Source organism: Arachis hypogaea, chromosome 11, assembly GCF_003086295.3.
Source record: "Arachis hypogaea cultivar Tifrunner chromosome 11, arahy.Tifrunner.gnm2.J5K5, whole genome shotgun sequence".
NCBI lineage: Eukaryota > Viridiplantae > Streptophyta > Magnoliopsida > Fabales > Fabaceae > Arachis > Arachis hypogaea.
In genome coordinates, this window is record NC_092046.1 from 140,667,976 (window position 1) to 140,683,734 (window position 15,759).

General features: G+C 31.6%; 1 protein-coding gene and 1 long non-coding RNA gene across 2 annotated transcripts; both read left to right on the forward strand.

Annotated features, from left to right (window-relative positions):
- Nucleotides 1-3,152: 3,152 nt before the first annotated feature.
- On the forward strand, nt 3,153-3,788 carry LOC114924703 (uncharacterized). Its single transcript, XM_029289985.1, has one exon. It carries the CDS (start codon nt 3,153-3,155, stop codon nt 3,786-3,788), a length of 636 nt encoding a protein of 211 aa, XP_029145818.1.
- An 8,818-nt stretch (nt 3,789-12,606) lies between these two features.
- On the forward strand, nt 12,607-15,255 carry LOC112724097 (uncharacterized). The gene is made up of 4 exons (XR_003163302.3): nt 12,607-12,773; nt 12,866-12,920; nt 12,998-13,154; nt 14,975-15,255. It is a non-coding gene; the product is annotated as an uncharacterized lncRNA (long non-coding RNA).
- The last annotated feature ends 504 nt before the right edge of the window (nt 15,256-15,759 follow it).

Consider the following 15,759-nt stretch of genomic DNA (forward strand, 5'->3'; position numbering starts at 1 on the left):
GGATTGGTTATGAGTTATGACAGTTTGTGAAATAACATGAATTTAGTATGGAATTACACCTTATATATTATATACTCTTGATATACTCTACATACAAAATATTTATTAAAAAATATAGCAAAGTAACATATTTTAATAAAAAATTTATTATTAAAAAATTATACCAATATTTTTTATATGAATATTTTATTAAATTTTTTTTTTGCAAGAACAAATTATAATATCATCGAGATATGATAAAATAAACATAAATATTTGGCTTTACTTTCTATTTGGTTCGAATTTGGTCAATAATAAAATATGATATATACAGACATATATATACATGTATAGATTAAAGTCATACAATATAGATTATTTAACATAACCTACCTTATCATACATATGAGTATATATATATATATATATATAATGGATTGGTTATGGCAGTTTGTGAAATAACATTAATTTAGTATAGGATTACACCTTATATATTATGTACTCCTAATGTACTCTACATAAAAAAATATTTATTAAAAAATATAGTAAAATAAAGTAAACATAAATATTTAGTTTTATTTTCTATTTTGTTCGAATTTGTTCAATAATAAAATATGATATATATAGATATATATACACATATATAGATTAAAGTCATAAAATATAGATTATTTAACAGAAGCTACTTTATCATACATGTGAGTTTATATATATATAAAATGAATTGGTTATGGTAGTTTGTGAAATAACATGAAGTTAGTATGGAATTACATCTTATATATGATGTACTCCTAATGTACTCTACATAAAAATTATTTATTAAAAAATTATAGCAAAGTAATATATTTTAATTAAAAATTTATTATTAAAAAATTATATCAATATTTTTACATGAATATTTTATTTTTTTTCTTTTGTAAGAACAAATTATAATACCATCGAAATATGATAAAATAAACATAAATATTTGACTTTATTTTCTATTTGGTTCGAATTTAGTCAATAATAAAATATGATATATATAAACATATATACACATATATAGATTGGAGTCATACAATATAGATTATTTAACATAATCTACCTTATCATACATACGAGTATATGAATGATAAATACATAAAATATTTAAAATATAGATCTTGTGAAAAATTATTTTGACAAACAAATGTATTGTGTGAGAAAAAATCAATACTAATTATTCTATTTTTGTTAATTTTTGTTATTAGCTTTTTTTGTTTTTTAAGAAACTACGACAAAAACTCTAATAGAATAATTAGAGTGAGAGTATAATGTACTAAGAACAAAATAGTACAAAGTACAAACTAAATTAACATAAAACTAAACAAAATATAATTTAAATAAATATCTCAAAATATAATTAGATCTACAAAAAATTACTTATCACTATTGACTGATGATTGAACACTTTCTTTTATTCTAATTATTCTTTTTTTTTTTTATACATGGCTCGAAAATCAACATTTGGTATAGTCATCATCTATTTTATGAAACTATTTAAAAAGTTATTCAAAGGTTGAAAATATTAGAGTTGAATAAGAGAGATAAATAAAATTAGAGAAATAATAAAAAAATTAAAAAAAATGTTGATTATTTGAGCGAAGGATTAAGGAAGAAGTTATGCGTAAATTTTTTGTAACAGTTAGTAAAATGCATAATTGCAAGGTTAGTTTTAAATTATGTTGGCAGAGTTAAAATAGGAAAAAAAATTGAACTAAACTTCATGTACTCACATTATATATTGACTAGGTGCCGTGCCTGTTCAGCCGCTTTTGTATTGCGTTAAAAAAATATTTTTATATTTTTATTTCTAAAATTATAAATTTAATATCAATAACTAAAAAATAAATTACAAAAAAAATATTTTAAATTATTTAATATATATAAAAAATATAAAATAAATAAATTTAAATTAAAAACTTAAGAAAAGGATTTTGTTATTACTATGTGTAACAAAATCAAGATAAAAATTTATTAACATTATTAATAAATTAATTATTTATATATTAAATTTATTTATTTTCTCAATTCTATTTAATTTGAAAGAAATTTAAAAATTTATATTCATATTCAAAACATTCTTTTTCTTATACATAATTCTAATAGATAAAAAATTATTTCTGTTATTAGAGAATCATTAGAATCAAATTAGATCAATTAATATCGTCTATATTTATATAGTATATCTATACATTAATTGTAGGATTCTATGTCTTTATTACTTTGATTCATTTAGCACTTATAAATACCCCTTGTATATTGTACCTCTGAACACAACTCAATAATACACTTTTCAGATTACTCTCTCAGTCTCTTGTTTCTAACATGGTATCAAGAGTTTAGGTCTTTTTTTTCAATGAATATTAGTTCATAGCCCCATTGTTTTTTCCTTTCCGGCAGTGTTCTTTGGCCTTTTTTTTTGTTCCCTTTTCGACGCTTTGGTTCGTCACCCCCGTAACCATCTTGTTCGTCTTGTCGCCGTGATTCCAACGCAATCAGAACCGCCGCCATCCGCCGCCAGATGCGCCGCCACGCGCCGCCGAAAGACGCTGCTACGACTAGGTTGATCTTCCTTCCAGATTCCACCCGTGCCTCTTTGCTCTCATTTTTCGATCTGTTTTTGACGCTTTGGTTTGTCACCTCCGGCATCATCGTGTTCTTCTCTTCGTCAGCTTTCCAACGCCGCCGAGATCGCCACCATCAGCCACCGGACGCGCCGTCATGCGCCGCCGGAATCCTGCTGCCCGCCTCCATTGTTTCTCCTTCTGAAGGTTCAACAGCCGTTGGATCTCGGCTCCAATCGGACGATCATCGCGCTGCCACGTGTCAACTGCTCCTTGGCCGACCCGCGCACGCCGGCCCCGACCCGCGCACGCCGGCCCCGACCCGCGCACGCCCGGCCCGACCCGCCTTTGACCCGCGCTTCCATCTGGCTGCCAGCGTGTCTCTCTCCCTCCTCTCAGGTGCCGCCACTTGTCCTTGTCTCGCTGACGTGGCGCTGACGTGACTGCTGACGTGGCGCTGACGTGGCAGACAAGTGGGACCTTCCCTAAGATTTTTTGGTGAGCTCTTTCCGATTCTGCACTCCATTTTCTCGTTTTTTGTCCCGAATTTGCAGTTTTATTCTTCCCTTTGCTATTTCTTCTATTACTATGGAAAAATTATATGTCTTTCAGCCTATCCCTGTTATCCTTAATGGCTCCAACTATGCACATTGGGTTGAAGCTATGAGAGGATTTCTTAAAGGGCGAAAATTATGGCGATATGTGACTGGTGATATTGCCTGTCCGGTTAAGCCAACTGTGACTGACAAATCCAAAGATGGTGCCTCCAAATCAAAGGAGGATGCTGAGAAGGAAAAGGACTATGCAGAGAAATTGGAAGATTGGGATAGTAAAAATCATCAGATTATCACTTGGTTCCGCAACACTTCTACTCCTGGCATTCATTTACAGTTTGGGCGTTTTGAAACTGCTAAAGAGGTATGGGATCATTTGGCGAAACGTTACACTATTTCTGATCTCTCTCATCAGTACCAACTGCTTAAGGAACTTCATAGCCTCAAGCAAGAACGTGGCCAAGCAGTTTTTGATTTTCTTGCTAAGATGGAGATTATTTGGGATCAGTTGACCTCTTGTGAGCCTATTCTTAAAGATCCCACTGATGCTAAGGCATATGACGATTATCAGAACCGGACACGTCTCATCCAATTTCTGATGGCACTTACTGATGACTATGAGCCGGTCATGGCTTCTCTTCTTCATCAGAATCCCTTGCCTAGTCTTTAAGATGCTCTTCCTCATCTCAAGTCTGAAGAAACGCGCTTGGGATTGCTTCGTTCTAGAAGTGAAACTGTCTTTGTTGCCACCGATATTAAAGGTAAAATCTGTTGCAACTGTAACCGGCCTGGACATTCCTTCTCTGACTGTCCTTCTATTGAATGTCGTAAGTGCAAACAAAAAGGCCACATTGGCTCCAACTGCCCGAAACTATTCTGCCATTATTGTAAGCTCTCGGGTCACTTGATTGCTATCTGTCCTACTCGAACACCACATTCAGATCAGAACAAGTATCAACCTCGCCCCAACAACTCTCTGCATGTGCCTGCCTCTACTGCTGCTGCTGCTACTGAGTCCACCTCTTCCACATCTCTCAACACACCTTCTATATCTCCATCAGATATTGAAACCCTTCTTAAGCAACTTCTCTCTTTTTCTGTTAATACCCCCGCTACTCTTTCCACCCCTCTAGGTAATTCTAAATGGTATTTTGACTCTGGTTGTTTTAATCATATGTCTCCTCTGCGTCATCTTTTTTTGTCATTGTCTCCCACTACAAATGCACCTTCTGTCAACACTGCTAATGGTTCCCTCTTGCATGCAACACATCACGAGATTATTTCCCAGTCCAATATTCATCTCTCTGATGCTTATTTTATTCCAAAATTGAATTTTAATCTTATCTCTGTCGGTCAGCTTGTTGAACTCAGTTTTGATGTTATTTTTTCTATTTCTGATTGTCGTGTGCAGGATCGTCGGACGGGAAAGATCATCGGGACTGGCTGTAAGGTCGGACACTTATTTGAGCTCGAGAACTTTCATGTTCCCTCTACAAATCTCTGTGCTGCTTCCTCTCCATTTACTCTTCACTTGTGGCACCGTCGTCTTGCCCATAGCTCCTTAGGAAAATTGCGTCCTCTTATATCTACAGGTGTTTTAGGTCAAGTTCAAAATGAGTCTTTAGATTGAATTTCTTGTCGCACTACAAAACAACCTGGCTTATCCTTTAATAATAATTCCTCTATTGCATGCTCTCCTTTTGATCTTATTCATTCTGATGTTTGGGCCCCGCTCCCACCGCTTCTATGGGAGGGGCTCGATATTTTGTCGTCTTTATTGATGATTATTCACGTTTTACTTAGGTTTATTTGATGACTAATCGTTGTGAGTTGCCTCAGATTTACATTAACTTTGCTACTATGGTTCGAACTCAATTTTCAAAGGTCATTAAAATTTTCAGACGTGATAATGCTATGGAATATCGTGACTCCAAACTTTTAAATTTCCTCGCTGAACAGGGTACTTTATCCGAGTTTTCTTGTCCTGGTACCTCTCAACAAAATGGCAGAGTTGAGCGTAAACACCGTCATATTCTTGACTCTGTCCGTGCGATGCTTATTTTCTCTTCCTGTCCTGAGTGTGCTTGGGGTGAAGCTGTTCTCACTGCTGTTCATGTTATCAATTGACTCCCTTCTTCTGTTCTTGGTAACACTACCCCCTTTGAGCGTCTTATCGTACTTTTCCCGATTACAGTTCCCTCCGTGTTTTTGGTTGTGTCTGCTTTGTCCTTCTTCAGCCTCATGAACATAATAAGCTTGAACCTCGGGCTCGCATGTGTTGTTTTCTTGGTTATGCTTCTGAACATAAGGGTTATCGTTGTTGGGATCCTATCTCTCACCGTATTCATATATCTCGTCATGTTGTCTTCTGGGAGCATCACATGTTCTCTAGTTTTTCCTCTTTTGAGTCCATTCCTTCTACTCCGTCACCGTTTTTTACTAACCCAAATGTTGATCTCTTTCCTAGTGATGATACTACAGGGTCTACCCCAAGTCCACCCCTCGAGGCTCCTGCCCCTCTGCCTTCCCCATCTCCCGATGATTCCAATCTGGACGGTGATTCCGCTCCTACTGTCATACCTCCTCCTCCCACTCGTTCTTCTCGGGTAAGGAATCCACCTCCTCATCTTCTTGATTATCATTGTTTTTCTACTATTCTTCATCAACATGAACCTAAGTCATTCAGAGAAGCCTCCACAAATCTAAATTGGTAAAAAGTAATGCAGAAAGAAATACAGGCACTTGAAAAAGTACATACTTGGGAGTTGGTTGATCCTCCTTCTGATCAGGAAGTTGTGGGCAGTAGATGGGTATACAAGATCAAGACTCGTTCTGATGGCTCTATTGACCATTATAAGGCACGCTTGGTTGCTCAAGGTTGCACGCAAGAGTATGGTATTGATTATGAAGAGACTTTTGCTCCTGTCGCTCGCCTTACATCTGTTAGAGCTCTCATTGCCATTGCTGCGGTTAAAAAATGGTCTCTCAGTCAGATGGATGTGAAGAATGCATTTTTTAATGGGACTTGAAAAAGAAAGTCTATATGAAACCACCTCCGGGATATCCTTGTCCTTCTCGTAAGGTTTGTCTCCTTCGCAAGGCACTTTATGGACTTAAGCAAGCTCCTCGTGAATGGTTCGACAAGTTGAGCACTACCATATGCAGTCTTGGTTTTACTTCTAGTCCTCATGAGAATGCCCTCTTCATTTGTAAAAGTGAACGTGGAGTTGTCCTTCTACTTTTGTATGTTGATGACATGATCATTACTAGAGATGATGTTGATGGTATCTCTGATCTCAAGGCCTCACTTCACCATACCTTTGAGATGAAAGATCTTGGTTCTCTCAGCTATTTTCTTGGTCTCGAGGTCATCTCCACAGATGATGGCATCTATCCCTCTCAGGCTAAGTATGCTTCAGATCTTCTTGCTCGCGCTGGGATTACAGATAGTCGCACTGAGTCTACTCCTATTGAGCCTAATGTTCGATTTACCTCTATGGATGGCACTGTTTTGGATAATCCGACTCTATATCGACAGTTAGTTGGCAGTCTCGTCTATTTGACTGTCACCCGACCAGACATTGCCTATTCAGTACATGTCCTCAGCCAGTTCTTGACCGCTCCTCGTACTACTCACTATGCGGCAGTTCTTCGCATTCTTCGCTACGTCAAAGGCACTCTATTTCATGGCCTTTATTTTTCTGCCCATTCCTCTTTGACCCTTCAAGCATACTCCGATGCTGATTGGGCTGGTGATCCTACTGATCGTCGTTCTACTACTGGTTACTGTTTGTTCCTTGGCGACGCTCTCATTTCTTGGCGTGCTAAGAAGCAAACGTTCACTGCTCGCTCAAGCACAGAAGCTGAATATCGTGCCCTCGCTGACACCACTGTTGAGGTTATCTCGGTTCGTTGGCTTCTCGAAGATCTGGGTGCTCCTCAGTCGTCCCCTACTGATGTTTTTTGTGATAACCGCAGTGCTATTCAGATTGCCCATAATGATGTGTTTCATGAACGCACCAAACACATTGAGATTGATTGTCATTTTGTTCGGCAACGTATTCTTATTGATGCTGTTCATTGATGCTGTTCATCTCATTGCTGTTGGAACACTGGATCAAACTACTGATATCTTCACGAAAGCTCATCACCCGACTCGTTTCCGGACTTTGTTATCCAAACTCAAGTTGGTCTCCTTAACTCCCACTTGAGTTTGAGGAGGGATGTTAGAGAATCATGTTAGAGAATCATTAGAATCAATTTAGATAAATTAGTATCGTCTATATTTATATAGTATATCTGTACATTAATTGTAGGATTCTATGTCTTTATTACTTTGATTCATTTAGCGCCTATAAATACCCGTACAACACAACTCAATAATACACTTTTCAGATTACTCTCTCAGTCATAGTTAGCAGAACCGGTCCGATCCGCCGGTGAACCGGACTTAGTACCGATTCAGTTTGATATTTGGACCGTACAAGGTATAAAACCGGAATGAACCGGTCAAACTCGGAGTGAACCGGTGAGAACCAGTGAAACTTGGTAAGACCGGTCTGATCGAACCGTTTGAAAGGCAAAATTATCCAAAATGTGTGATATGGGGTTCGAACCCCTATCTTCTAGAAGATCAAAACCTCCCCTTGCCGCTGAATTGTGTTGATTTTTATTAATATATGCAAATTATAATATATATATATATATATATATATATATATATATATATATATATATATATATATATATATATATATCTTTCATCAAATAGTTTACTTTTATTTATTTTATTTTAATTTTAGTTATAAACTCACTCATTCTTAAATTAATTATATTTTTATTTAACAATAATTATAAACTCACTTATTTTTTCTTTTCATAATTATATAATATATTAATATTATTTTTAATAAATACATATAGCAATTTTTTATTTTACTTATATTCAATTAATTTTAATTTTAAAGTCACTCATTTTTAAATCAATTATATTTTATTTAACTATAAATTTTGTTAATATATATATATATATATATATATATATTAAAAAGATAAAAAAATTATTAACCATAATTTATTTTTTCTTTTTATGATTATATGATATCTATTAATATTATTTTTTCAATAAATACTTGTAGTATATAATAATAGATAAAGACTCACATGCAGTTGTCTTCATATGAAGTTAATAATTGAAAATCGTTAAATGATATTTAGTTAAACTTGTCAAATCATCTAACTGTTTTTAAATATCAACTTTACATAAAAATTAACTGTATGCAAGTTTTTACTTATAATAATATAATAATACAATAAATATAAATTAATTAATAAAGTATTAAATTTGATAATTATTATTTTTATAAAAACAAAATAAAAGTACTTATAATAAAAAAAAATAATTAAATTTTACATAATTATTTAATTATACCGGGTTAACCGGTTTGACCAGTGATCCACCGGTTGAACTAGTAACCCATTGACCCAGTAAATTCACCGGTTCGATTACCGGTTTGGTTCTGACAACTATGCTCTCAGTCTCTTGTTTCTAACATCTGTAATCTTATATTGAACATCTTTAATTATCTTAATTTTATTATTATTTTAAAATTATTAATTTTTATTTTGATTATATTATCTCATCATATTATACACTATTATTTTCTCTTATTATCTTCTTACATACATAACTATTATTGTCTCGCCGTCGCTATTATGTTGCTTTGTTTTATTCTCCTTTTTTATTTTTTTTCTTCTATTAACCCCAACCGCGATCAATTACCACCATATCATATCTATGACAATGCATCTATGACAATGTATAAAGGGAATAGAAGAGTTTGGTATCCAATTTTCGCTTTTCCATCTAATCCTATTAATAAATAGTGTTTAATATAATTGTTGTCTTAAAATTTTGTCAAAAATATAATTATTAGTTAATTTTTCTTTATTATTTGTACAGTTACCTTTTTATTCTACACATAACTTCTACCCATGTCTTATTTCTTATTCTTATCTTTATTTTATTTAATTAAAAAAATAATGATAAATATGTGTATGGAGAATGATAAAAAATAATGAAAATAAAAATATTTTTTTTTTAAAAAATAATGGAACAAAAGATGATTTAAGATATTGAATATAAAATTAAAAGAAAAAATTTTTAACAATTGAAATTATGCGAGAAGAAGAGTTCTTTAAATTTAAATTTTTATATCTGCTTCAAATTAAATAATATTAAAAAATAATAAATTTATAAATATTTATAAATTTTTATCTTAATTGTTACATATAATAACAACGTAATAATTTTAGTATTATACTTAAATTAATTTAAATTTTATTATTCTATACATTAAAAAAATTAAATAACTTATAAATTTTTTTATTTTTATTTATTAATAATTTATTATTCATTAAATTTTTTTTATCTCAAATTTATAATTTAAAAACATAAAAATTAATTTTCTAAAAATATTAGAAAAAAATAATATAAAAATTATAATTTTGTTTTGAAATTAAATGAAACTTTTAGAAAATCTTAAAAATTTTATTAGTTAGAGACATAGAAGTTGACATATTAGATCTAGAGAAAGATTAAGAATTATTACAAATAAGTATTAAGAGTAGGGGAGATATTCAATAATGTAATATTTTTATATTGAATTGTATATGTTAATAGTAGCTAAATCAAATTTTATAAGAAGATATAATATATTTGATATTATTTTTTTATAATTGTTGACAAATTTTATAATTTGATTAACAAAAAATCTGAATACTTGATATCTTAAATTTTGTCTAAAAGTAATATTAATAAGTAAGTCTGAAAAATGATAAGAATTTATATAATAGGTATACATCTAGATATCTAAATCAAAGAAAAAAAATCTTTTAGCAAATCTTTAATAACTCAAAAGTTAATACAATAGTAGTTATGGATCGAAGTGATAAACAAAAATGAGAGTTGGGATAATGATACGGTGATAATTAATTGCGATTGGGATGAATAGAAGAAGAAAACAAAAAAAAAAGAGAATAAAACAAGGCAACATCTATTCTATAACAATACATAAAGAGACTACAGAAAAAATGGTGTCCAATTTTTGTATTCCCATTTTAACCTTATTAATAAATAGTGACTGACGTAACTGCATTTTAAAAACTGTTATAAAATGTAATTACCATTAACTTTCCTTCATTCATATTGGGGTTACCTATTTTACGCACAACTCCCACTCATGGTGTCCTCTTCTTCGTTCCACTAACTATAGGTAGTACTTTTTTATTTTTCAGTTAATTCTATTAGCCTCATATTTACAAAGTATAATTATCAAAATCTCTTACTGTAATTAATATATAGGTATTAATTGTATCAATATTTACATACTTTTTTTCTGTCTTCTTCTATCTCTTGGGTTATATAAATTTTAATTTTTTTTGTTCTAACCATGGATACGAAATTTTCTCAATATTAGAAGAGAAAGTATATGCCTATTATTTAAGTTTATCATAAAATTTTAAAGTATATTCAGTTTGAATACTATCAATAATTTGAGAGAATGAATTTAAACTTAAATAGCTATTCTTAATGAAGAGGGTATATATTTATTGAATTTTTTTAAAGAAAAAATTTGTGTATTTATATATTATCTTTTATTTTTGTGGTGATAAACAGGAGTACTTACATCATAATTTCAAAATTTATTTTATATTTATGTCAATTCATAAAGTATTTTACAAAAAATATATTTAAGTAAATTTTTTATTTTATAATTATTTTATATTTTTGAAATTTAAAATCTTATATTTTTATTTTTATTCAAGAATTATTTTTTTATTTTATTTTAATTTTGTTAATCTAAAAGTACTAATATTAATTTTAATTTTTTAATTTTTAGAATAGATAAAAAGATGTATTTTTTTTATAAATTATATTATTCAAAAACTACTCATTATAAAAGAAATTAAGTTTAATTCTTGACATGTTAAATAAAAGATTGTTTAATTAAATAAAAAAATTATAAAAAATTAATAAAAAAAATATAAGAACACATATCAGATAAAATTTTTGTTTTTCTTTTTATATCAAATTAATAAAATAAAATAAAAATATTTAACATCAAATTGATAAAATAAAAAGATAAACTATTTCTTATGTGTGATATATAAAGAGACTATAGAGAGAATGGTGTCCAACTTTCATATTCTCATTTTAACCTTATTACAAAACAGTGATTGAGGTAACATTGTTATAAGATGTAATTACCATTAACTTTCTTTCATTCATATTGTGATTACTTTTTTTATTTTATGCACAACCCTTATTTATGGTGTCCTCTTCTTTATTCCACTAAATACAGGTAGTACTCTCTTTTATCTTTTAGATAATTCTATTAGCCTCATATTTACAAATTATAATTATCAAAGTCGGATTTCTTACTGTAATTAATACATAGGTATTAATTGTGTCAATATTTATATAATTTTTTCTATCTTCTTCTATCTTGCTCTTGGATTATATAAATTTAATTTTTTTTGTTTGTAACCATGGATACGAAACCTTCTCAATATTAGGGCCTGTTATTCAAGGTCGTCATAAAACTTTAAAAAGTATATTCAGTTTGAATGGTATCAACAATTTGAAAGAATGGATTTGAACTTAAATAACTATTTTTAATGAAGAGCGTTTGGTATATGTTTATTGAATTTCTTTTTAAAGAAAAAAAATATGTATTTAAATGTCATCTTTTATTTTTGTGGTGATGAATAACAGTAGTGCTCACATCATGATTTCAAAGTTCATTTCATATTTATGTCAATTCATAAAGTATTTTACAAAAATGATGTTTAAGTAAATTTTTTATCTTATAATTATTTTATATTTTGAGATTTAAAATTTTGCATTTTTATTTTTATTCGAGAATTATTTTTGTATTTTTTTTTAATTCTGTTAATCTAAAAGTACTAATATTAATTTTAATTTTTTAATTTTTAATTTAGAATAGATAAAACGATGTGATTTTTTTATAAATTAGATGATTCAAAAACTACTCATTATAAAAGAAGTTAAGTTTAATTCTTGACATGTTAAATAAAAGATTATTTAATTAGATAAAAAATTATAAAAAAATTAATAAAAATATAAGAACACATATTATATAAATTTTTTTTCTTTCTACATCAAATTGATAAGATAATTTTTTTTACATCAAATTAATAAAAAAACAGACAGAACTATTGTAAATCTTGCTAAAATCGGTAAATAATTAGTCATTAAATTGAATTTTAATTAGAAAAATTAAAAATACAAAACTAATACCAAAATAGGATAGAGCTCCTCAAAACGAGAATTTTGATACCAATTTCCAAAAATTTGACCCATAATTGGATCGAAATGTCCGAACCGATTGAACTGGGGTCCAAATTGGGCCCGTGGGTCCAACCGGACCCATAACTTAAAAGAAGCAGCAGCTTCTTCTTCCTCATTTAGCTTCAGCGACGCCAAACAGAATGGGGGAGAAAGAGAGTTCCCTAACCCTCATCAAACACTCCAACCACCACAACTTCCCCGTTTGAGCTCTGATCGCCGCACCGTTCGCGACCACGCGTCCAGCGCATCGAGCTATACATTTCTATCGGATTAATTTCACCGGTAAGCTCTATTTTTGTTCCAGAATCTCTATCCCCTTTTTATTCTTGAAATTAAAATCCTATGGTGAGATTTTGCCAATTTTGATGTTCTAGGTTCGATTTAGCTTGTGGAACTTACTGGGTTTGAGTTGCTATGCGTGTAGGAGCGGTAAAGATTCCCTAAACTTTAATTTAATTTTGAATCCATTAGGTAAAATCTGAATTTGGAATATATGTGGGTATTAGGTGTGAATTAAGCTCATATATATGCATTGGAATTGAAAAGGGAGTATTTGGAGGTTTATTGATGATTGAAGCTCGGTTTGTGGCTGGTTTCTTTGAGCTTGGGGGCTGTATTCTGGCTTGTGAGGCTGCCTTAGATTGAATAAAGTGATCGGCCAAGGTATTGTTTAGGTTTCGCGCGTTTAACATTTAAGGTGTTGTGAAAATCTAGGATAGAGAACCATAGGTTAAGTTGAAAAGGTTAAATGCTTTAAATGATTAGCTTTGTGATGATATTGGATAAATTTATGATTGAATTTGAATTAGAATATATGAGCTTGAGTTGTTGATGTTGTTGAATGTGTGCTCTTGGACTTATTATTAATGATGGGTTGATGTTGATGTTGGTATATGTTGATGGGATTTGGTGGTTATGGCTTGTTTAATTAGTTGAAGTTGATTTATGATTGGTTATGAATGAATGAAGGGAATGAATTAATGAATTTTAAAATGGAAGCTTATGGTTGGAAATGGTGGATTTATGATTAATGAGTTTTATGTATTGGTGTGAATATTAATGTACTAGTGGATATTATTAATGAAAAGGGACTTGATATGTTAAGAATATGTAGGTTTTATGGGTAAGGAATATGAATTTGGTGAAAATGAAAGTTCATAACTTGCTCCTCAAATATTGGATGGAAATGTGGTTTGTTTCAAATGAAAGATGGTTTTATAAGATTTTGAACGATATCAATTTTGTGAAAAATGAAATTTTGTAGAGAAAGTTATCGACGACGGAAGTTTAGTGTATAAAACTGTGTTATGCAGGTGTTAAAGTACTGGTTATGCAGCTTTCTGGGCATTCTACTAATTTTTGGAAAACGTACATCCACGCGTACGCGTGGTGTGGCATTTTAACGACTCATGCGCGAATAGCCATGCGTGCACGTGAGAGGCCAATGCGCATGATCACGCGTACGCATGACTCACGCGTACGCGTGACGTGCTATTTTCACCACGCGTGCGTGTGGCCCATGCGCACGCATGGCCCCTGTTTGCTGCAAAACTGGATTTTAACATTTTAAATTAGATTTTCACTTCTAAACCTCCATTTTCTCCCTTTTAGACTTAAGGTATGGTACTAAGTGCAGTAGTTAGTTGAAGCTAGGAAAATAAGATAACTTGGGGGTGAAGTAAGAGGCAAAATGATGAGTTATATGAAGGAGATGAGAATGTTAAATGAAGTTTAATGCCATGGCTTGATAAATGATGATACATTGATTATGAAAATGAAATGGTTTATGAATAATGATATTTGAGATACGAGTTTTCCTCGGCAAGAACCGTGGCTTGCCACCACGTGTTCCAGGTCGAAACTCGATACTCTGTTGACACTACATCATAAGGGTGACCAGACACGTATAAATTTCCGGGTATGGATAGCCCACATTGAGTGATTTGAATGATAATTGAATGTGAAATCTATACATAGACTCATGGAGATGCGCAACGGGGGACATTCTAAGGTTTTCGGACTTGTCGGACTGGCTGAATAACCGATAGATGAGCCTCATCAGCCATAGGACAGACATGCATCACGTGCATTTATTTGTTTTGATTACTATACATTTTCTAGGTTTGCCTAATTGAATATATACCTTCTGCTATCTGTTGTACTTGTTATTTGCACTATCTGCTTATTACATGTGCGTGAACTTGTTTTGGTTGCTTGTCTCTGTTGAATTATGGATGACGGAGGAACGGAGGAAAGAGTGCAGTGGTTTGGTGTTATGTTAGGTTTAAAATTGAGCAAGTCTAGGAAGGTCTAGATTACCTACCCCTATTTATGTCTTCTATTTAGTAATTAAGTTTTACAATTATACGACGGAGTTCTAGGATTGCCTCTGGCATTCCCAAGACCTTATTTATTATACGTGTGGCACCTTTACCATGCTGAGAACCTCCGATTCTCATCCCATACTGTGTTGTTGTTTTCAGATGCAGGTCGAGAGGCTCCTCGCTAAGCGTCTGGATCTTGAAGCGGATTAGTCTCTGGGTTATTTTGGGCTTTATGATTATATATATATGTACCTATGTACTTAGCTTGCTCTCCAAGAAACTTGTTTATTTTGTTCTTCATAGAGGTTAAGGGAGAGCTAGGACCTTATTTTGAGTTTTGAGTATTTTGGGATATCTGTATATGTATGTATATATATTCTCCGGCCAGCCTTGGCTTCGCAGGCTGAGTCAGGAGCTAGTTATGCTGTTTCCTTGGCTTTCCTTTACTCTTTTGATTATCTTTATCATTTTCTATTAGGTTTCTTAGCACGCAAGTAACCCTATTCCTAGAGCGTTGTGCTTTTTATTTGCGATTTTATTTTACCCGTTTTTCAAGGCTCCTAGTATATTTTCTTTTTCACAATTATATGTATATATTTTACTTTTTAGAGGTCCATAACACCATACTATCTCTGTTCTACGACTTAAGCATAAAACTCTGTGTAGTAGGGTGTTACAACTATTTTTTACGTGAAGAGTTAGGAATGAATTAAAAGGATAGAAGAAAAACTAAAAATATACATTAATAAGTAAACTAGAGAGAAAGAAAAATGTAAGTGGAAGTTATGCGTGAAACCGAATAAAATTTATAACTGCAGCGGATGAAGGAAGACGATGGAGGAGATGTAATTGAGGGTGTTGAAAAAAGGAGAAGGGCGATAGTAAGAGAAACACGTAAAAGTATGCATGAAGAACAAAATTGGTAGATTTTTCAAAAAAATAAA

Coding starts and splice junctions, on each gene's coding strand:
- LOC114924703 (XM_029289985.1), top strand. CDS start 3,153: ATGGAAAAATTATATGTCTTTCAGCCTATCCCTGTTATCCTTAATGGC.